The 24,791-nt window shown below is 36.3% G+C and overlaps 1 protein-coding gene across 2 annotated transcripts in view; it reads right to left on the bottom strand.

Moving 5' to 3' along the window:
* Positions 1-11,230: 11,230 nt before the first annotated feature.
* Positions 11,231-24,791, bottom strand: part of Brwd3 (bromodomain and WD repeat domain containing 3) — a 97,857-nt gene continuing 84,296 nt past the window's right edge. Inside the window, exons 38-41 of one of the 2 annotated variants that reach the window (XM_021153018.2) lie at positions 24,455-24,618; positions 23,996-24,093; positions 23,099-23,257; positions 11,231-19,122 (exon numbers count right to left, since the gene is read on the bottom strand). In XM_021153018.2, the coding sequence (XP_021008677.1) occupies positions 18,368-19,122; positions 23,099-23,257; positions 23,996-24,093; positions 24,455-24,618 (1,176 nt within the window). In that variant the 3' untranslated portion in view covers positions 11,231-18,367. The remainder of the gene's footprint in view (positions 19,123-23,098; positions 23,258-23,995; positions 24,094-24,454; positions 24,619-24,791) is intronic. The other variant, XM_085838050.1, reaches the window with a different exon arrangement.

Raw genomic sequence — 24,791 nt, 5'->3', positions numbered from 1 at the left:
TTGAATTGCCATATAATGGGGCAACAAAGTCTCTACTATATATCACAGGCTATCAAAAAGCACAAACAAAAAAGCCCAGAGTTTGAAATGGGTTATCTCTTTTAGAGTTGTCATCTAGGGAGATCTTACAGACCTCCCCAAATATTATGGGCTATTTGTCAGTGTTCTTGTTTGCCCTCCAGAACTTGATGGAAAGACCATTTTTGCCAAAGACATCACATACTTAAGTCAAAGAACATGGAATAATAAAGCTGGGACTCACCTTAAAGCTTCTTCTGTACTAGCTAGCTTTCATACTGCTGGAAGTTGTTAGTGCAAACTCCCAGCAAAGAAAAGTTATCATCACTCTTACCAAAATGTGAACTCTACAAGCTACAGTAATGACCATCCTGGCAAGATATGGCCACTTGTGAAAAAATGACACTAATGTTATGGGAATAACCAATCACTTTCTAACTGCATGTAATGCCTGTTCCACGAAAAGGAACTCATAGCTGGCCCCATTAGGGGAGCCAAAAACCTGAAGCTAGGTAGTTCATAGGCCCTATTTAACATAGTATTAAAGCAACTCCTAAAAATTTAACATTACACCCACAGGTAAATGTATATCTCAGCACTCATCAGAGAAAAGTTCTTATGCAATAGATGGTGATTAACAAAGAGTCCAACAACGAGTCAATGTGCAGAAAATAAGAGACTGCAGAATGCTCAGCTCTAAATAGGACATCTATATCATATACTCTCTTCCAAGTCTTGTGGATCATTGTGAAAGAGGAGCAGAGAAAGATTCTAAGAGCCTGAGGTATTGGATGACTATAAAAGAACAACAACAACAACAACAAAACAAAAACAAACCAAACAAAATATGTTTTTTTAAGTTTTTTTGGATACAATAAGGCAGCTGCACATAAGCACTAATAGCAATTGTGACATTATGCACGAGAACTGTGAAAGCTCAAGCCAGACATAATCTCAGCATGGGAAGAGAAATTGTACACAAGTGCCCTCCCTTATTGGAAAGACTATGGGGGAAGAGAGAGAAAGACGGAGACAGAGACAGACAGAGACACAGAGAAAGATAGAAAGCAGGAGAGAGAGAGAGAGAGAGAGAGAGAGAGAGAGAGAGAGAGAGAGAGAGAGAGAGAGAGAGAGAGTTAGTTTTCTGGAGAGTAAGGTGATCACATTTCAGTGGAAGGCCACACCTTAAAGGGTACATTGGCAGTACAAATTGAACTTGATTTTTTATTTTAAATTGGACTTGATTTTTCATTTTAAAGAGAACACAAAATATTGGGTGTTGGAATCCTAGAGGAGCTTTAGCTGTGTGTTTGTTTGTTTGTTTGTTTTCAGAACCTTTGTGACTATTTCTGGAATGGTAGGACAAAAGCCTGCTCTACACATATGCATTTTCCTCTACTTCCCTTTGTTCCTGTTCTTTGTGCAAAGCTCTCTGTGAGCCTTGCAAACTTCTATAGCTATTCAAGCTCTTGGGGAACAGGGAAGAAAATTCTAAGAGTGATGGCTGTGGGGCTGTTGGTGGGGTTCAGTGGTAGAAGGGTTGTATAAACACACAAGATTCTAGGGTCCATCCCCAGAGCTACAACAGAAGCCATTGAGAATAAAATAAAGAAGACACTATGTCTCAGCATCCTTGTTTTCAATATGCTAAACAAGCTGCCTTCAGTAACTGATAGCAGAAAAGAAGGATCAGACTACCCAGGTGGGTGGATAAGCCTGGCAGTTCTTCTGTGTCTTAACACCAGGTAATAATGCCTACCATTTCTGCCTGGCATCAGTTTTCTTTGTCCTGCCTTGGTGTCTGCTTTTGTTTCTGGTCCATCATGCCCTGAGGAACCCTGCTTTTGTTTTCACTTTCCAGTTACTGTGACAAAAACTGGTTAAAGACAAAGAGAATTCCATGGGCCTTAAGAAAGGAAGGATATAGATATAGATATGGATATAGATAGATATAGATATAGTGATAGAGATGCTATAACACTATAGCATGCACAAGATTTGTATAAAATCAATCTAGACAAAATTCTAATATGAAGGGCGTGGTAGTCAGAGAGTCCAAACTCCATCTAAGGAGCTATTTGTAATTGATGGCTAATGGAAAGAGGGAGAGTCAGTTTTCTACAGAGGTGTAGCCTTTGAGAAGCTACTCACGTTTCAGGAAGTAGTTGGCCATGTATTTATGCACATACTGGCAGTAATAAGTAGACATCATGGATTTGAAAAAATACAAAAACATAAAATTTGGAGAGAATAATTGTGATGAGAATATAGGAGGAGATGGAAGGGAAGGATTTGGGGGATGGGCTTGATGAAAATACATTATATGCATGCATGTATGTATGTATGTATGTATGTATGTATGAACGTAAGTATGTATACCATTCTCGATTAAATTTGTTAACGAGAAATGCTGGATACAGCAGATTATTATGGGGAACACTGCCCCATCTAGTCCTCCATAATCTACAATCCACTTTACATAAGCAATCCTATGTTCTCACTCTGGGCTACTTTGCCCTTGAGACCACACTGCATTTTATTCCTAATGGTCTTGCTGGGGCTAGCTTGTTTTGCTCAACCACACTTAGTTCCAAAAGGTAATAAAACTATATTCTATGCTTCTGTGCTTAATTCTGGAGCCAGATCTCTGGTCCTAACAGGTTTCCATTGAGCAGTGTGACTGTTACCTTTCCATCTGCCACACCTGGGCAATAAAAAGACCCCATGCTGATAGACTGTCTATTCTCAGTAGGGTAGACAATCTCTATTCCCTGTATATGTTCTTTCAAGAGAAAAACATGTACATTGAATACTCCGGGGGGATAATACCCAAACATATTCAGACTTCTAAAACATTTTTATCTGTTCTGTCTTATGAAGCATTTAGTTTTCTATTAATTTTCCCCTAAGAACAAAAGATTGGAATGACTCTTACAACATTTGCCTTTGAGTGAGCCTGAAGTTCATTATTATTGATCAGTATTCCACTTTATGAACCATTTTACATGATCTAAGTCATCTAAATCCACAAAATCCTCTCCTAAATCATAAAGATTACCAAACCTTGAGGTTCAGCAATGATACTAAAGCCCAACACCAGTCCTGAGGCTTGTACTGAAATAGAACAGTATGTAACCCAGGCTATTCATGACACATGCATCAGGAATTGCATGTTCTTTAGTTCATCAGCCATGTGGAGATATATCCATATTTGCATGACAGCCCCCCAGTCATATTTCCATACTACAAAGACTATTACGACACTGAGATTCTCTTGAAAGACACTGTACTTTTAGATGGCTTGGCATTGGATGCATATTTTTTATTGTGATTTGCTTGTTTATTTGTTTGTTTTCTAGGGGTTTTTTTGCCTTTTTATTAGATATTTTCTTTATTTTCATTTCAAATGATATCCTGAAAGTTCCCTATACCCTCCCCCCATTTATCATTCATCATAGGAAGCATTAACAAAACCCCTCCAGATTACATCAGCAATAACAATTGGTGAAGAGGAAAGACTATCCAAAAAGCTGAGATGCCTGCCATTTGTGCAAGGAGGAGTAGTTGTATAGATTGCATTATGAGTGATGAGACAGGAAACTAATGCTGACCTGTGAGAGGTTAGAGTGTCTCTAAGGACAATTTTGATACTGCTATCTTTCCTCAGGTGATAGGAAATGGTATGCCTCCCTGCTGTAGTGACAGCTGATGTTTCCTATGATGAATGATAAAAACATGCAGCCACTCCTCCCTTTGGTTCTCTTGGTTGCTGTTTATGTGCTAAACTTTCTGTGTGACTTTTCTCAGAGAGATGTGAACAAATGTGGATTCATCCTAGATAGTGTTCCAACAGACTAAAGAAGGAATTTCATCCAAGCCTAGCTCAGTCCTCAGTGTTTTATTGAGGTTACTTACCGGAAGCTTGAGTGACTCAAACACAGATGCATCCTGAAAAGCCCATCCCAGCATAAATGATGGCTAATGAAAGCTGCAGCCCCAGAGCTCCTTGCACAACTTGAAGGTAGCTCAGCTCATTGGAGAGTCTTGTATCCTGACCAGTTGTTTTTGCTGTCATAACCTTCTGGACCTGTGTTGTTAATCAAGAGTCAGAAGCATCCTGGGCTTTGTTTCATTTACTTCCTGATTCTAATAAACCTCCTTCCTCCCTCCAGGAAGGTTTCAATTAAGAGGAAAGACTAAACAAAAAAGAACACAACAGTTGCATAGAGAGATTTTTTTTTCCTTTGGATATATTTTCCTTTTTTGTTAAATTAATTTTCCATATTAAAATCTCTGGAACACTGCTTAATAGAGACAGTGAAAATTGAAATCGTACTCAGGGATTCCCTACTTGTAAGAGTAAAACATCCAACTGTTCATAAATAAATGGGTTTTTCAAGTGTCAGGTCTCAGCTTTTAACAGTTGTTCACTGCAGCTTTTATTGTACATGGCATTGCATTTAGTCAAATGCTTTTCTTGAATATAATGGCATGAACATGTCGTTTTCATTTCATTTTATTGATTTTGAGACGTATGCCACCAGTTTTTGATGAAAATAAAGGAAACTTGTCAGGCAGATAGATCTCTGTAACCAGCAGGTCTGCTTCTTGTCTTTGACAAGCGGTTCTAATCTGGCCAGAAATGTCATTGGTCCTCTGTGCAGTTCTGTCCTGGCCATCAGCCAGAAGTGCATCTGCTAGATGCACTTTTTTTTTTCTTCCTTAGTGTAGCAACCTAATGAGCACAGCTGCCTGAAAGCTACATGTGAACAAATACTTCATTGGTCCTCAGGGTTGTGCATCAGAACACTACTCCATTCACTGGCATGGAGAGGTTAGTGGATACTTTGTAGAGATCTGTGGTTGGACCAGCTGGACTAGCCAGCTCACCTCTCCTTATTTCAACTAAGTCATTTGAAATACCAATTTACTTTCTTAGTAAAAAGCCTTCTGATCCCCAAGACAAAGCCCCTCAGAGACAATCCTCTCTTGGGAAACCTCTCACACAGTAGCTTGCTTGCTTTCTCTGTGCAATTAATCCTTCTTTTAAAAGCCTTTACTCTATGGTAAAACTCCTTTTAAAACTGCTGTCAAAAATTCATTTCTCAAGTTCACAAGACAAAGGATTCAGAGTTATTCACTCAGTGGCAGTTTTGATGACCATGGACATCTGGCACTTTAGCCAGGGTTTCAGACACCGGAGATGATTAAGTCTCTATTGTTCTCAAAGACAACCACTTAGCCCCCATCACTCTGAGGACAAGTCTTACTTGTGTCTAGCTTTTTACACTATTAAATTTGGTTTGGGTTTGTCAGTACTTTGAGTTTTTACGTATCTGTATTTAAGAAGAATATTATTTTGTAGTTTTCTTATGACATTTTATCAGACTCAGTTGTCACTGTCATACAGTTGTCACGGAATTTGTTGGATTTAAAAAAAATGTCTGCAACAATTTACCAAAGATTAATATTGATTTTCCTTTAAATATTTGTTAAAACTTACCAGTGACAACATATTAAACTGAGATTTTGTTTTTGAGAAACAATAAAGTGCAAATTTAATAATTTTACTTGTATAGTTTTGGCCGGCATCTCTATTTTTAGTTTTGGCCGTTTGTTACTTCCTATCAACATGTCTTTCATGAATGTTATCTAATCTAACTGCATGCTGATCGTTTTAGACATTTTTCCCTCCCCTAAGTTTAATGTCTAGCTTCTATTCTCTCATATGTAATAGAAGCGATAGCAAAACTTAGGTGCTATCAAAAGGGTAGGTGCTTGGTATTGGTGTCCTTACAAGAGACATCAAGTCTTAGTTTGTGTCTCTTTCCAACTAGACATACACATGCCCTCTCAAGACAAGATTTAGAAGAAAGCAATCTAGTCAGCATTTTGATCTTTGACATCTAGTCTGTGGACAGTGAGAAATCTCATTTTAATTGTTCAAGCTCAGTCTGTTCATAGTATTTCCCAACAAGCCTTTTGATATCTTGTGAAGTAGGTTATGAGATTCATTTTATATTTTTGATTTAATGACTTCATTTTTTTCCTCTTATGTTCCTCAATGATGTAGTGCACATTTACCTGATACTGCCGATATTTCTGGAGACTTTTTTGCCTAAATGTATTCGTAGCAGTTTCCTAAATTTCATTTCATTTTTAGCTGTCTTATTACTGTCCTTTTCCTTGGCTTGTTTTAAGCTCTATCTCCTATTTTTCTTCTTCAGTATTTACAGTCTTAGAGATCTCTAATAATAGTTTTCATCTTAAAGCCTATTTTGGCTTATTGCACTGTACCCCTTTCTCTCTCCTTTGTTTGCTCTTTACAATTCTCTTGCCATCTCTTTGTATCTTTGAATTAAAAATTATCTCATATACACAGCATAGGACTGGATTTTTAAATCTTTCTAGGTTTTATGTATACCAGTGATTTGTTTGCATGTATCTGTCATATCCCATGCATGCCTGGTGCCCTTGAAAATCAGAAGTGGGGATCAGACCCCAGAACTGGAATTACAAATGGTTGTGATCCCATGTGGGGTTTAGGAATCAAATCTGGCTCCTCTGAAAGAGCAACAAGTGCTCTTAACAACTCTTGTTTGTTAAAGAATTTGTTAAAATTAGTTTATTGATTGTATTATTTGGTTCATTCACATTTGATGTTATTATTTATATGGGTTAATTTCCCTTTGCCATATTTGTTTTCATTTTTATAATTTGTATTTATTTTGTTGGAATGTGGCTGGCCTTTTAGATAATTAGCAACCCTGGGCAATGACAACCCCTTCCCAACCTGGAACCTAGACATTTGATACTGTTAATTACTTGGTTATGTATTTTGTAACTAGCTAGATGACTTGACTGAAAACATTTCTCTCATAATTGTTAAGAGACTCAGTTTCCTCCTGAATATAGTTCAGCCTATGGCATACCCAAAGTCACCCAAGCAAATGAGTACTTTGGCAGAGGTCTCACCTACCTTTGGGTATAATTTAAAATCCATTCATTATAGGAATCAATCACACTTATTTAAAATGAGTCCAATAAAAACTGCCTTCTTCTCTGACCTTCCTTCCCTGTCCCTGATGACAAATATATTCACCATTCTCCACAATCTCTTTGTTTTGAGACACCATATATAGCTCAGCCCTTGACCACAGTGCCTAACTACTGTCGTAGGCCCAAGTTTTCATTGTCTTTAAGATGGTTTTTAGACTTGATGGCAAAACTTAACTGCCTCTAGGATGAGATTAGTCTTTTACTGAAAGTTTTTCTCTGGTTTCTCCCCAACCCCAGGCAAAATCTGAGTCAAGGCTCTGGAATGTCAAACTTCTGGGTAAAAGACTTCCCCACCCCCACTTTGTGGGAGCTGAGCATTTAGTCTGGGTAGAACAGTAGCTGAGGTCTCCATCGTGGTGTGTAAATATTTCATGAGCTGGGGCAAAGGTTATCGGGGCTGGCATCTGAGGCAGCAGCAGGAAGACAGAATTCCAGTTTATGCATTGAGCAGTGCCCAAAGCCCAGGATTATTGATCTATCCTCCAACTAGGAAGAAACTGTGTGTGTTTTTAGAGGGAGCTTAAATAACAGGGTTTCAGTTATCTGAATGAATTTTCATAGTTTTCTTACATACTATTTGTCTATTTACTGTTCACCCTTTGGAATTTTTCCAACATCTTAGTAATTTCAAAAATACTTTGCACAAGTTTCACTGAGAAGGAAGTCATTGGAGTTCTCATTGCTATGCCATTAATTTCCAATTACCTTATTTATTTTTCAATTACCTGCATTTAATAAGCTTTCCCTTGCAAACAATTCTTATGTGAGATTTGCCTTCACATAATACTTTAACCCGGACATGGGCTTACTAAACTTCTGAGAATGAGGAGCCCTCAGTAGCAGTTCACTTTATAGATTAAGAAGATACAAAATGAACAAGCAAGAAAGTTCAAATAGAACAATAGAATAGAGCCCCATAGAAGTTAATTTTCAATTTCAAGTTTGCACAGATAATGGCAACCAGAACCAAGGCAAAAGAGACATAGCAAATTTCTGACTAAACAAGCCCACAGTCTTTGTTAACATTCAAGTAGAAATCTTACTTTTTATTTTCAATGAGAATTTTAACAATTTTTCTTTCCTATGCAAGTTCTTCATCTGTAAATGGGGCTAATGATAATGTCTTCCTAATAAAGTTTGACACATGAGGGAGCTTATTCTATAATAGAATGATTCTGACATTAAAATGCTACAGATTACCACTAATGCATGTAAATACCCCATTCTCATCTATTGCACTGCGAAAATAAATCATCACACCTCAGAAGCTTCTCCCTTATCTCCAGTGATTTAGATCTGAGGCTGCTTTGGGAATAAACAACATGCAAACACTGAAGATTTTTCACTCTTTGGTATCCCTCACAAACCTGCTGGCCTCTTTTCTGAGATGAATCTTAGAGAGACCTTAAGGTATCTTCTTACTTTCTCTCTCCTCCCTTACCTCTTCCAAGGTCAGGGGCACTAAGGATTAGAATTTCTCCAAGAAATCCCATGCTGTGGATGAGGAAAGACCACCAAAGCGAGTCTAGGTAACAGGAGAGGAACTTGTTACCCAACCAAATCTACACATTCCAATATGCTAGCTTCATCTTGCCTATATCACTAAGGGCAAGGCACAGGATTACTTTTTGCCAATTTCTGGCTAAAACTGTAAAATAACCATCTGTTCCCACCAATTTTTGTCTCCTAATTGTTGAGAGAAATGTGAGCAACAATCTTTGAAGTTGGCAACATTTGAGATCATTTCCATCTAAAGACACACCATGAAACATAGAGGGCAGGGCACAGAATGTTATCTAACTACAGCCCAAGAAGGAAAGATTTCTAAATTGTAATCTACTAATACAAGGTTTAGAAGGAAAACTGTGGCACCACGAAATAAGATATAACCAAATACAATTCAAACAGTCCTGGAGGTTTTTTTAAAAACTCACTGCAAATCTGGGCTAGTGGTATATATGTTTAATCCCAGCAAAATGGAAGCAGAGGCAGGAAGATCTCTGTGACTTCCAGGCCAGCCTGATCTACATAGAGTTGTAGGATAGCTGAGGATATGTAGAGAAACTCTGTCTCTAAACAATAGCAAATAAATAAACAAATAAATAAATAAATAAATAAAAATCCATTGCAAAATCTCATTACTTGAGGTTGATAAAGTTAGCAAGCATGAGTCCTTAGCATACATATTTGAAAATTTCCCAGTCATTCATATATATCCAAAACTGTTAATGTGATCCAGGGGTTCAGTTTACTTTATCTATAGGTCTAATCAATTTCTTACCACCAGTGACATAGAAAAAAAAAGGTCACTACATTGATTCCAAATCATCATATATAAAACACAAAATAGTCATAGTAGGGCAAACCTTTAATCGCAGAACTTGGGAGCCAAAGGCAGGCGGATCTTTGTGAACTCGAGGCCAGCCTGGTCTAGACAGCAAGTTCCAGGACAGCCAGTGCACAAAGAAACCTTGTCTCAACATCCCCCCCCCCAATATTACAGTTTGAATTGTGGGACAAACTTTTAAATGTGAGGTTATGAAGAGAGAGGAGGGGGTTAAATATAAATTATAATAAAAAATTGGGGTAGTTCAATGGAAAAAATCTTAACTCCAGGGAGTAGAATAGTAAGTAATAAAACCTTTCTTGGGGGGGGGGTATTTTCTAAGAACTTTTATCTAAAAATCACATGACATGACCATTAGATGAAAAAAAGATTCAAGTTTGCACTGGCAAAAGTCCATGCAGTACAGAAAGTAACAAGAACTGGTATCTAGTCTAACATATAATAAAGCCCACTTCTACATACAATTTTCATTATTTAACTAGTTTCTCTACAAGTTCTTACACTTTCTTGAGCGTTTAGTTTTGCACACATTTGTTAATACAGACTAAAACTTCATTGATCTTTATACAGTAAACTTAGTATCCTTAAAATAATTGGATTAGTTAAAAATGTAAATGTTTTTCATGATCATTACTTCCTTAGAGGTAAATTTCTCTTGGTTGAAAATTTTTTAAAAATATTCTGGCCTCTCATATATGACATAGAATTGCATTAACAACAAAAAATAAGTTAATAGCCCCACTGTTAAATTTCAGGACAGGGAGGACATCTACAGAAAACTTGAACCCCACTCATGTGCATGAAGCTTGTCTTGGGTCCAGAGAATGTGCTGCTGAAAGCACTTAGGCTACCAGTGGTTCTCATGACCCTTTTTGGAGTCACATATCAGATATCCTGATATGCACACATTTGTTAATCTTATTTGTCTAAGATTATTTGGGGGGGAGAGACAAGGCATATCACAAATTTATGATTCATAACAGTAGCAAAATTACAGTTATGAAGTAGTAAGTAAAATAATATTATGGTTGGGAGTCATCACAATGTGAGGTTCACAGCATTGGGAAGGTTGAGAACCACTGCTCTAAAGAAAAAAAATTAAGATGATTTACAAAGATTAATTCAGCTGTTATTTGAGTTGACATCATAGCTTGACAACTTGTTCGCAAAATTTTTTTAAAGCTCTACTGATTTCCTCTCTGATTTCTGGTTCTTCAAACGCTGACATATCAGCATCAGAAATATCAGTAACAATCTCATAACTCACTTTGCACATGGCATCAGATCCTGTAACTACAATGTCTCCTAAGTAGAAAGAACCCCGAAGACACAGCTCAGTGAACATCATTAAAAATATGATCTATAATGCTCACTTTGGTAGCACATATACTAAAACTAGGACCAAAAGCAAACAGAAAACTTCTCTTTAGGTGATATGTATATGCATGAATTAGGAGCCTGTTTCATAGCGGTTAGAAAGGAAGCTAACAGATCCAAAGAATACTAGTAGGTATCCTGGATGAATCAAGTTTTCGTTTGTTTGAGACAGGGTTTTTCCGTGTATCTCTGGCTGTCCTGGAACTCACTCTGTAGATCGGACGGGTCCTGAACACATCCCCCTGCCTCTTCTGTCTCCCCAGTGCTGGGATTAAAGGCGTGTGTAACCAAGGTTGCCCTGATGAATCAAGGCGTTTTGATTTACTTACTAGCTACATGTCCCTAAGCATAATACTTGATTTCACTGAAACTCATTTTTCTCATTTGAAAAAAATGAGAGTCGACAGATAGTCTTTCTGGTGATTAAGACTATATTTGAGGAATAAATTTTGTAAACTCTAAAGCTCTTTTAAAAATTACAGTGCTTAAAACACAGAAGGTACAGATGAACAATCCCAGGGAAGTACAGTTCAATACAGGCTACAAACACCAGCTGGTAAATATTATATAGGAAGAACATCATCATACAACTGCAGAGCAAGAATGTGATTCAGTCCCTGACAATTTTGAGTTGAACAATTAGAAATAATGTGATAAAAGATTTAGTAACTAAAACTGTCAAGGACGAGATATGTTATGAGGTCAGACTAGAACAAATAACAGTTATGCTTTTTGCATACAAGGGTGGCTCTCATTCATAAATTAAAACTTAACATATGGAAACAATCCAGAACTATCAGCACTTTGTTATTGACATTTTAAATGAACAGTACCCAAGGATAACAAAATCTCCTGTTAAGATGTCTAGTACACAATTTGGGAGGCATATTTCTTTGAAACTGACATTTTGTAAAACAAACAAAAAAAAAAACTAGAAACACCTTATGACGAGTTTTCTCTCCACGAAGTACTTGACAGAGTACACAAAATTCCTAGTACAAATTACGTACTACCGTACAAATTCTAGTTGGAATTTAAACAGGACAAAAATGATCCACAAAACACCACTAAGAATGAATAAAATACTTATCAATATTAGTAGCCTGTATTAAATGATTTGAAATGCTTTTATTTCTTAAAATGTTTGTGAGAAACTTTATAAAATTGGAAATTCTAAGGGCACTGAGCAGGCATTAAGTAGAATTTTACAAATTAATGAAAGCATAATAGCATGACAGAGTTTTGAAAGTCCTTAATATATGTCGAAAGATTAGTATGCTAAGACTTTTGCTAAAATTAGCTACGAGAAGTTTATATTCTGCAGGTGAGAAGGAACTTTATTAAGTCAGGTACTACAGATGGAAAAGGAGACGTAACTAAAAAGTTACAAAACGAGAAAAGTCACTCCAAATTTTTGGGGAAAAATAATACCATAAAATATTTATTTTATTTAATGTTATATTTGGTCTACCAGCAATATGCATCATAAAAATGCTTTATGTACTTATATAAAAATCTTGAGACAGGAAATGAGTTTAAATATAGCACCAAAAATCCCATTTAAAAATTAATTCACAAGCTCAACGTATTAGTTTCAATTTATTTTGTGCATTTTTGGAAAGTAGCTTTAAGGAATAAGTGATAAATAATATAGAAAGCAAAGGGCACTCTTCCCCCTTGATCTTCTCAACGAGGCAAACAATCTTCTGAATACTTCAATAAAGTTTTGTCATAAAAATTCTTTAATTTTTCCATTTAAGAAATTTAACGTGTAAAGAAAATACGAAAGCCTTCTAACAAAGAATTTTTAATGTAACATATTCACATAGTAAAAGAGGGTTATTTTAAAGCAGTCAAACAACTAAACAAAAATAACACAAATATACCCTGACCTCAATCTGGGTATTGTGAAAATTGGGCTGTCAGTCAGCTGATCTGATGCCAGAAGAGAGGTGAACTATTCAAAAGCTCTTCTTAATTCTAAAAACACAAAACAGACAAGCTACAAATAAAAGATGCAGACCACGCTTTTGGAAGCTTATTTATCTTGAACTCAGTAGAATCCTTGACACTGGGAGAAAACTTGAGGGTATAGATTTAAGGCCAAGGATGAGTGTTCCTAGTAAAACATTCAGACCCCAGCTCAATTCATTTCTCTCCCTCCTAGATTTACATCAAGTTAAAGCACCATTTATAATAAATTCATAGTCAACAGGCAATTTAACCTCAAATAAAAAACACTGGGTATCCATAGCTCAGCTGTTAAAATTTAACAGCAAGTATATTCGAAATCTAACCAACTCAAGAAGCTCTGCCGAATAAAGAACTTACGAGTGCTTGGGGCTGCTATTTAAGGCACCAAGCAGCCCAAATTTTAAAGTGTTACCATCATATTGTTTACCTAAAGGTGATCCAAAGAATATCAGCAAGAAAAGGAAACATCTTTTCTTTCATAGGAAGCAACTCAGTTTCTAAGAATTAAAAAAATGATAATAAAATATCTATGACAAGAAGACCCACAGATTACATGATACAATCTCTAAAGCTGGATAGTTCGAAAGGTTAACTTCGTAGTTCTTATAATTCTTTCGTCTTGTTAATTTATCTCTAGTATGAATTAAGGCATAAAGCAGCGAGAGTGCAACTGATTCCAAACAACTTGGAATTTTATTGTAAACATCCCATAAAGAATGGCAACAAATTTAGTCCAGTATTTTTTGTCTTTGAAAGTAATTGCTTATAATGACCAACAACTGCCAAACAAAACATCTTTTATAAACCAAACCAGTTTTGTTTACCTTTCTTCCCCACTGAATTTTTTAGTTTAATGGACATTCTGCCCATACACAACAGCACATCAACTATTAACTGAATGTTTTCCATTTAAAATTTATGGACACTAAGAACAAACATAAAGTACAGTTTTGTTAATACTGTGTAAAGGATTACAAAAAACATGGATGATAAGTTACAGAACAAAGAAATAAATTACTGATTGCCATCACCATGGTATTGTTTAAAAGTTAACATTTGTAGTACTGCCTAATGTATATTTGGTGACATATGCAAAAACACGTTTTCCAACTGGGTTTCTGGATATTTCAATATGGGATTTTAAAAGTAAATTATCAATGGTGATCTGAAGGTGTATCAATAATTTTATATTTTTAGAAAATAATTACCATGCTTTTATATGTCTAAGTCCCATATTCTAGATTTAATTAAGATAGATATAAGAATAAGAAATGGGCATACATATAAATAAACACACCTTAACTCTAAACTGGAGGGCCTATTTTTTCTCTCTGGGATGAATGTGAAATTTCCAGTCTGATTGAAGTATGCTGGTTAAGTACAGTCTTCCTGGTGAAAAGATGTAGATATAAGAGCAAGCCCAAGAAGAAAGACTACAAAAGAAATATTCAAGGATTATAAGACCATAGCAAGGAATAAATATCAAGAAACCTGAGTGCTCTCCATATTCCATAAAATACAGCACCATAAAAACCTTTCATTTTAATTGGATCTTAACTCAAACTTTGTAAATGTGGTAAATTAACATTTGGGTGTTAAGAGATTAAAGAAAAAAAAAACAGCATGCAATATTTCACCATGAATTTTAAAAACAAGCCTTAAAAATGGTCTTAGAATATTTTCAGTAACATTCATAAAGCCTTGGCTGCCATCAAGATGTTGGTGAATGTGGTTAGCATTTAAAATAAAAGACTTTAAATATCAAAAGCCCTATTCCTTCCCCCAGAACTATTAATTTAGGACTTTCAAATGTTATTGTAAATGCTTAAAAGGCTGAACACCAAAATGTAGTGAAAATCGCATGTTTTAAGATTCCTTTTTGAGGGCATGAAAATGCAGCTTTTAAAGTACCAGTTGGCAACTGTGCATAAAATTGATTCCATATATAGTAAGGTGTGTATCATTACCACAAACTTGCACATTTTGAAAAATGCTCCAAAAGTTTTATTCAAAAGTTAGAAGTGGCATTCACATCTTTCTCTTTTAATCACTGTATTGTCTGATGACAATCTACATGATTAAAACAAAAACAAATGATAAATCACTCTAATTTACAATATCTGAAAGCTAATGTAGGTAGAGGAGAACTAAAGTGTGTAGAAGGAAACTTAGGCATTTTACTCAGTTCCTTTGCCTCTGGAGCAAAGGAAGCACCGTAGGAACAATTTCTAGAATAAGCCTGATTTCTGGGGAGGAAAAGAGAAAATACAAACAAATGAAAGACCAAAATTAAATTAAAAGAAAAGAGGGACACACATGACAAAACCAAAATTGTCATCTAGAAGAAATAATGACATGGATGATTAAGCGCTAATAAATGCACAGGCTGAGCTGTAAAGAGGCAAATAATTGGTAGACAGTGTCCTCCATAGAAAATAGTCTCTCTTTTTAATGTCTTGGATAAGGTATGTCAAACTAGAAAAAAGCTACATACATACAAGCACACAAAGACTTTTACAAAAACAAATTTAGTCATTAGGCTAGTGGGTTTGTGCATGTTTTGGAGAGCCTCCTATTGCTAGCTGAGATACATACAGCAAGCCAGAGAAGAAACACATGATTCAATTTTATAAACATACACACATGCTAAGGTCATGAAGCTTGGAATCTGAACACTAGCATTCATGAAATATTATAGCTTACTGACTATTCAGATATAGCACAGGATTAAAGCTCTACATGTGAGTGTTCTCATGGGCCTAACAGTGGTCTTCATGTGCAGAATTCTTAACTCATTCCCTACTTTCTTTGCTATGGCTCAACCCAGATCTTATTTAGGTTTAAAAGCTCTCTAGAAAACTGAAATGATAAAAGTATTCAATATGATACAAATCATGACACATTTGTAGGAAGTGGTATTAAAAAAACTAAAATATAAATTGGGGAAAGGGAAGTCCAGATTAAAAAAGTAAAAATATTATTTTCCAGACCTTTTTCACACTTATGAAAATAATTTGCATGCAAACAGAAAAGTATCTGTTTGATTTATAATAAATGATAACTATGCTCACCTACCATACCCTGGTGACTAACTCTTTAAATTCTAATGACTGAAATCAACATCACAGCAAAGTGCTGTTCACTAGTATTTCACAGTATTTCACTACATATAAAATATGCTTAAAAATGTCTTTAGCCTTATTATTCTAATTATGTAAGCCTAGAAAATCTTGACATTTGGGGAATAAATGTGGCATTTTTATTTCTCAAAATAAATTATAAATAAAGCTCCAGACTGCTAATATCACACAAATGACAATTCTTCTACATCTCAAGAGTCATCTCTTCATAGAAGAATGTCAACCAAAATTTCATACTAAAATGGTACACATGATATACATTTGGGTATAACCAGGAATTTAAGCAACTATAGTATGTTGATTGTTATAGGACAAAATATTACTGACTCCAGGAAAACACAGGCACAATTTAGTCTAAATGCCCAAGAGATGAATAACTGAAATAGTATATTTTAATAAAAAAATCAAATGTAGACTCTCAAATGGGAACAGTTTGAATCTATACTATGGCTAAAATGGCAGTTGCGTTTATAACCAGAAATAGTTTTGGTATAGTGAAGAAAAACAACAAAAATATCAGCTTGGTCTGCTCTCTAGCAACAGACATTAGTGCCATTAACAGTTCATTATATTTTCTTAAAGCCTGAACATCATTTCTACTGCAAGTGAAAATTGCTTAAGGGTATTAATTCAAGAATAAACCCCCAACCCCACCAATAAGCAAAGTTATGTGTGTACTCCTTCCTCTGCACTTAACAGATTTTCAGATGCATGAAATGATTAAAAGCATGAGACAAACACATCAGCTTAAGAAATATCCTGGACTACCAGGCATACATTAAGAAAATGTTTTATCACACAAGTCTGTCTGATCTAAGTGTAACAAAACGGCTGTTACAAAAGCAGAGATCAACTATTATCCCCCTCCAACTTCAAGAATTTATGTAACAAAGTAGCACATCTGCTATCTCAAATTTGAGGAATAAAATTGATCTTGGAACTGAAGCTCACTTGTGGAATCACGTGCACTCTATTGCTGTAAACAAGACCATACATGATTTTAAAAGGTTTTTTGTTTTTCAACTATAAAATAACGATTCAAAATATCTGTTTGCAGTGCAATGAGGCTCTTTTCTGGAAGTCTAGAACAGAAGAACCCTTTGGAATGAGAACAGAAGAACCTATTAAAGTTGCTTCCAAGTATTAGCTAGCCAAAATATTCCAGCTCAAGTTAGGTGCTTTGATACTATTTAAGATTCAAATGAAAACCAGTAACTCACAGCTGTTTAGATAAGTGGTAGCAGAGAAATCTATGCAGTAGAGCAAGTCTACTTACACAAATATGTTCTATAAAAGCCTAGAGCATATAACACTTAGGAAATCTGGTTAGTTACAACTATTAATTTGAGAGCCAATATGATTATTGAAAAGTCTCAGCTTATAACTTAGGAGTATTCATCCCTACAAAGCTTGTTCTATTTCTCCTTAGTAATGAGTAACAGCATCTATTTTCCTTAGCATTTCCAGTAGTTGTAGTTAATAGAGGTAGCTGAGCTACTGTTCAAAGAAGTTATTCTTTGTGGATGAGGATTTTTTTTTCTCAAATGTTTAAGTTACGTTTAAGCTACACAAGTTCTACTAATGCAATAAAATATAACAGGAAAAGAAAAATGGATGCAAGAAACTTTTGCATTTGGCACCTTGTCTAGATCGATACCTCAAGTATACTCTTTTAATAAAGTTAATGCACACCTCAGGACACACCACAATGATTTGCTACATATTTACAAGGCACCAACCCTTTCTCACCTTAAACGTGAATTAAGCAAATCAATGAAAAGCATATCAAGATACCCCCCACCCCACCCCAAAACTGCAGTATAAATATATACTTCAGTTCAGTACAGTTCATGAAAGTTTGGCCTGGGAAGAGTAAAATAATCCAGATCGTTCTTACAATATAGAAACTGTAAACATTTAATAGCTGCCTTTAGGATTGGTGTATTGTGCAAAAGTTATTATTACTGGGCATAGGAATCAAAATGGCAAAAACAAACTATATAAAACTCTGTAAGAAGGTGCTATACTTCTGTGATACAAAAGCAAAGAGGGATATCTTATTGAGATAAAAATGTCATGCTACTCTTAAGAAGCAGAATGCTCCTTTAATGTAGTAAATCTGTAGTGTGTCTGTGGTGTGTATGTGTGTGTGTATGTTGTGTGTATGTGTGTACGCGAGTGAGCGCATGTCCGTGCATGTGTATGTGCACACACATATATGTGTGGGCAGAATTTGTTTTAATTTAAGGCCTAATGAGTAAGGCTTGTTTGAACAAATGAAGTGTGGAGATTAAAAGTCTTGAAACAAATGTATACTGGCATAATGGAAAAGCACCAATGTGAAAGGAAGCAGAAGTCCCCACACAACTTGCTTTGTAGATTTTCTGATAAATTCCCTGCAGTAGAAGGCCAGTGATTTTATTTTTAAAAATTATTTTAAAATCTTTAACTGTTAATAATTCCATCCCATGAGATGGCTAACCCTGGCTTTTTCGGTCATTTTACGTACTCTGCCTGATCTGGATGTACCAAGATTCAGAGGATCCTCAGTGGACACAAAGTTGTCATTATCTGAATCATCATTATATAAAACAGTTCTCCTGCCTTGATTTCTTGTTTTAATCCGTGGAAGTCGACTGAAACGTCCTGAAAACATCGTATCAAATTCATCATCTGCAACTCGGGCTCGTTTGGCTCGGCTTGATCCTCTAGAGGCACCTCTTCCTCCTCTCCCTCGTCCTCTCCCTCTCCCCCCACCTCCACCTCGCCCGCGACCCCCTCGACCCCTGCCACCTCTTCCTCTGCCTCCTCTGCTCCATCTACCCCATCTTCCCCATCTGCCTCTTCCTCCTGTGCCTCTCGTCTTCCAGTTTCTTTTTCCATTGGCGTGTTGTTTTCTGAGTTTCCTTTTAGGTCTGGTTTGTATGAATTTGCTATAGTCATGGTCTCCGTCAACATAATCTTGATCTGTTCTGGAAGTGGATTCAGAGTCAGAGTCAGAGCCAGAGGTACTTTCTGAACTTAAACTGGAGCCTAACTCTCCACTCTCGGAGGAGGATAAATGTACTTTCTCCTTTGTTTCTTTCATTTCTTTCTCTTCTCCTCCCATGCTTTCATCTTCTTCTGAAGCACTGAGCAGTTTTCTTTTGGCTCCTGTCCGGGGCTCTCTGCCATCAACATTTGTAAGAGGTCCATCAAGGGAGTGATCTAAAGCAAAATGAATCATTTTTAAAAATTAGGTCTTGACATTGTAAGATAGTTATTAAAAATTCATATATTCATTGAAGGTATTAGAAAAGATACTTAGATCTATTTAAAATGAAAGATATTAATATTTGACTCTTGTTCCACTGCTTCTTTTAGAATTAAAAAGATACTGAAGGATTGTGGGGTTATCTAGGCAGAAATTTTAGCATTAAACTTAAGAGTTAAAAGGAAACATAAATTACAAGCTTCATTAATTCACTTAACAAATATTTTGCAATAACTAGTGTGGAGCAGGCATTGGAAGGAGGTTGGAACATGATGATGAATGAGAAAGTACTTGCTATCACAGTTCATACTACTGAGGACAATGTGACTAAACAAATGCAATGTTAAGTAGAGATGAGAATTAAAGAGGGCTGTGTCAGGGGTGCTATTTAGATAGAATGGAACATTTAAAGAAGCAATTAATGAAGTGACTAGAGAAAGACAACATCTGATTTACATTAAAAAAAAAATGTTCCTGGTGTTATACAGAGAACATATTGTAGGAGGTAGTTAAATAGAAGTGGAGATCAGCTGAAAGAACTCTGAAGCAGGTAGTCTAGGTAAAAAACATGATGAGATGATGAGAAGATTTTGTCCTCGAAGCCCAACCAGAATAAATCCTTCATTTCAAATGTGGAACCAAGGGGATCTGTTGAGAATGGTTGATGTCAAACACTAAGAATAAAACATAGTGTATGTTGTTGGTTTTATAGTGTAAGAAACTGGGTAATGGGTAGAAGTATTTGCTAAGTTGAGAAGCACTGAAGATGCAACAAGTTTGGGCAGTGCCCTGAGATAAAGTTTTCTAGTTTTACTTGCCAGTTAAAGAAAGAAAGAAAGAAAGAAAGAAAGAAAGAAAGAAAGAAAGAAAGAAAGAAAGAAAGAAAGAAAGAAAGAAAGAAAGAAAAGGAAGGAAGGAAGAAAGGAAGGAAGGAAAGTGGGAGGGAGGGAGGGAGCAGAATTTAAGAGGGTAGCTCAATGGTAATACACTTAGCATGCATGAGACCGTGAGTTTAGCTCCTGATATACACTTGCATATGTACATATATAAGCACACCCTAAAAAGTGAAAACATTATGTAGGTATATAAGATGGATCTCATAAGACTATGGAGCTAGAGAGAGAATACCGTGAATTTTCAGTCCAGGGAGAGTAAATAAAGGGGTGAGGAAAGCAAGCTATATTTGCTTAACGTTTACAGATAAAGAAAAAGCAGCAGTGGTAATAGAAAATATCTACTTAGAAAAAGGAAAAAAATAGCTAGTGAGATATGAAGAAAACCGAGGAAAACAGAAGGAGAGAAGACTGGTGAGTACATGTACAACATTAATTTACTAAGTTGGGGGTTTCTTTGGACTGAATTATGTGCCTTCAAATTTTTTATGTTGAGGGTCTAACTCATAAAGTGTATGTAGAGACTGGAGCCTTGTATAAAGTAATGAAGGTCAATTGAGGTCTAAAATCTTAAGAGAAAAAGGAAGAAAATTATAAGTTTCTGGGTCTCTTTCTACATGCACACACAGACACACAGGTATACATACTATCTCCTATACAATATATAGATACACACTGTATCATCCCAAAGCGGTGGGGCCAGAGACAGAGTGACAGAGAAATATAAAGTCAGACATATGGTCTTAAGTAACACAACTTAAATGTGGTATTTTCTAAGCCTGAGGAAAATAAAGGTCTTTTCAGATAGTAATCTCTGTATACTTCAACTCCCTGGACTTGGGGACTCCAGAACTGTGGGACAATGAAGTCTTATTTAGACTGCTCACTCTGGTGTCTTATTATGGCGGTCAGAAGCAACTCATACACTCAGCTACAGACTAAGTCAGTATCACAAAATAGCAGGAGATAAGATATTTCAGCAGTCTTCGAGTTAAGAGAGGGACTACAGAGATGGTCAAGAGGGCCTGCTGTTCTTGCAGAGCTCAGTTCTCAACATCCACACGGGCAGCTCAAAATTGTCTCTATGTCTTGCTCCAGGTAAACCTATACTGTCTTATGGACTGTGTGGGCACTGCATTAACACACATAAACTCACAGATAGACATAAACATATGCACAGAATCACAAGTAAAAACTTTAAAAGAACTATAGAGTTAACAAGACTTCACAACTCTGTGGATGTGATAAACAGTTACAAATTCCTGAGTGCCTCGGACTTCAGTATTCTGGACGTTAAGTCAGGAAGAAAAAAAAAAAAATCTGAGGTAAGTTTAGACTACACAGTGACATCATACCTTTAAAAGTAAGAGATTGAAGTTGAATGAAAATGATTGAGTTTTAAGACACAAAGATATTGAACATGAATGAAATGTACTGTTAAGAAGCATCTGAAACTGCTGGTGGAATGAAAAGATACTTGGGTTGATATATCAGGAAGAATGGCTTAAGTCGGGAATGGGAGTATACTCTGGGAGTAACTCCAGCACCCAGGAGGCAGAGGCAGTCAGGTCTCTGAGTTTGTGTCTAGGCAGGGCATGGCAGGGCAAGAGCAGAGCAGGGCAGAGCAGGGCAGGGCAGGGCAGGGCAGGGCAGGGCAGGGCAGGGCAGGGCAGGGCAGGGCAGGGCAGGGCAGAGCAGAGCAGGGCAGGGCAGGGCAGGGCAGGGCAGGGCAGGGCAGGGCAGGGCAGGGTAAGGGCAGAGCAGAGCAGAGCAGAGCAGAGCAGAGCAGGGCAGGGCAGGGCAGGGCAGGGCAAGGGCAGAGCAGGGCAAGGGCAGAGCAGGGCAAGGCAAGGGCAGAGCAAGGGCAGAGTAAGGGCGGAGCAAGGGCAGAGCAAGAGCAGAGCAAGAGCAGAGCAGAGCAAAAGAACTCTATAGGAATATCAGTAGCGGCTACAAGCCAGTAAATAGCTAATAAAGGAGTAGTGAACAGTGTCCAGTGTCTTAAGTACTAAGAAAAGGAACATATAGAAAGTAATAGAAAGTCTGTATTACTGGTGATTTAGGCAGAAGAGCTTTCTGGAGAGTGGCTGGGGCAACAGGTAGGGTATAAAGGACAAAGTGATCTTGTATAAAGGAGAGAGGAAATACAGGCTACTCTGTCTATAAGATTTTCCTATGAAGGATCTGTGGCATAAGTATGTTAAATACAATAGAATAAAAAAATTATAAAATGGGAAACATAAAAGCACATTTTAAAGTACTATGTTTCAATTACTTGTCAGTCTTTTAGCTCAGATCAACTATAACATGTTTCAATATTTTTCATGTAACCGGCAGTATATTTATAAAGGCTATAAAGTAACTTGGTGGTTATAAAACATGGTATATGAAAATTAATATCCAGTTATATATATGGTTATATATACATATATACATATATAACCATATATATGCATATATATGTGAAGTTAAATTAACAATCTAGTAACAAACTTGTAAAAGCAAATTCAGTATTTTTATAAACTTCAAATAGTTGAACATAGAACTTTCTTTGAGCATGCTCAGAGTGTGTACAGGGCTCTGAATAATAGTAAACTTCATATGATCATGAACTAAGTCAATGATTTTTGTAAGCACCATATTTTTTTTCTTCAAATAAAAAGTTATTGGAACAGCTTGTAAGAATAAGACCTTTAAAAATCGGACTTTAGTCTTTTCCAAGTTTATTGACTTGGTTTAATCTATAAAAAAAATCCTAAATCCTAAATGCATTGAAAGTCTAGTTTTTATGTACTTGGGAGATAATTTCTCCATTAAGTTTTATTCTCCGATTCATAACATTTTTCTTTTAAAGTAGTTATTAGAAGTCTGCTCCTAACTGTAGCTCTAAAACTCCCTTCGACTTAAACTCGGCCATACTATTCTTACTAAGTGCTAGGAAAAACTAATTGTACTATTCTAACATACCAGCTTATGCCTCATTATCCATCATAAGAAAATAGAGAATATGTTACCTCTCTTATATTCAATTTCCTACCTTGTTTAGCTGGTAAAACTCTATTACGAAATGATTTGGCTTTCCCTGGGTCATGGCTATTTCCACTTCTACTATATCCACTGAAACTTGATGGAGAAAAAGGCCCATCCCCTTCATCATCAAGTAGATACAGTGAAACACCTTCAGCAGCATCTGAAACTTACATTTTAAGAGATTGTAATGTTAACAAAATTTCATTTGTTTCTCAGGAAAGTTAATACAGGCTGCTGTATTATAAAATTCAAAGTTGCTTGACAACTGGTAGGACACCTATACTCCCAAGTTTTGGAAATTCAGATAGGAGGACAGTGAGTTTAAAATCTGCCTTGGCTATTTAGCAAATCTTTAAAATCCACCCCAAAGTAAAAGTGAATATTTGACAACAAGAGAACAAATAGTTTATCATCACTAAACTTTCAAACACAAAGTATTGAAAACAAAACAAGGAAACACTTCTTTCAAGGGGACATCAAAATTGGGTTAGAGATGGCTCAGCATTTAAGAACATTGGCTGTTCTTCTAGAGATTCCAACTTGGATTCACAGCACCCACGCGGCAGCTTGAAACCATCTATAATTCCAGTTCTAGGGCACTTGACACCTGCTTTTGGACTCTGAGGGTACCATGCACACATAGGGTATACAAAATACCAGTAGGCAAAACACTCACAAACACAAAACAAATGTCTCAGAAGTTTCCAAATTGCCTATTCAAACAAAGAAACCAAATCACTTGTCCTAATGTCTTACTGGAAGGCCATATAAATAGCAGGTCAAATGATTAAAAATGCATTCTTTAATCCAAATTGATTGCCCTTTGTACTCTCTATGGTTGTGCCACCTTTGTATCCTTGAATAGGCATCAAACTGTAGAAGAAAAAAGCAAAGATATATTTACCAGGAGAAGAAAAAGGAGAGCTAGTCCTGGCATAAGCCACTGAGGTATTCTGGTCATTTTTAGGCTGTAACTTCATTTGCTTCTGTTTGCCTTTTGGACTGAAAAAAAAATGACCATCTTTAGGTTAGTAATTCAGTATAATAAATAACATGACACAAAATTCTTAAGGTGACCAAAAATATGAAACTATCTAAAATCAAGTGAAATGTCTAAAATTGGTGATTTGACAAAGTTAAACCTCAATAACTAAAAAGATGAAAAGTAAAAATAAAACGTAAACATTTAAAGGTATAGGGAAATCCACATTAGTAATAGCTTAGGTTACAAACTCCATCTTTATATAAGAACAAGGGCTCTTGAATCTTTTGAGGTTTCCGGAACATATTCGTGAACTTTCACAAATGAGGTGACAGGCACCAAAGGCTTCAAAGCATCAAAGGCTGCAGGGATGTACTCTACCTGGGAGCTCTGCTGCTAGATAACGAGCTGCTGCTGCTTCTCAGACGCTTTCTGTACCGTGGTCTTCTCCTCTTCTGACTCTGGATTGCTGACTTATAGTCAGAGATGATGTTTTTAATGTGATTTTCAAATAAGGCCGACAATCTCAGCGTCATGCTATAGATCTGGAAAGGTGGAAAGTACAGCCTTGCTTTAGCAAGTACCTTATAGTTTTAAGAAAAGTATGTGCATATCTGGACAAATATGAACATCATCTTTCCAGGTGTAAAACACATACTATCTACTTGAAAAATTCTTGAGAACTTAAGATGTCATTTTTCTCAAAAAAATAATAAAG

This window comes from Mus caroli, unplaced genomic scaffold (assembly GCF_978045245.1).
Source record: "Mus caroli unplaced genomic scaffold, Mus_caroli_1 scaffold_5, whole genome shotgun sequence".
Classification (NCBI taxonomy): domain Eukaryota; kingdom Metazoa; phylum Chordata; class Mammalia; order Rodentia; family Muridae; genus Mus; species Mus caroli.
This window is presented reverse-complemented; position numbering and strand designations above follow the sequence as displayed.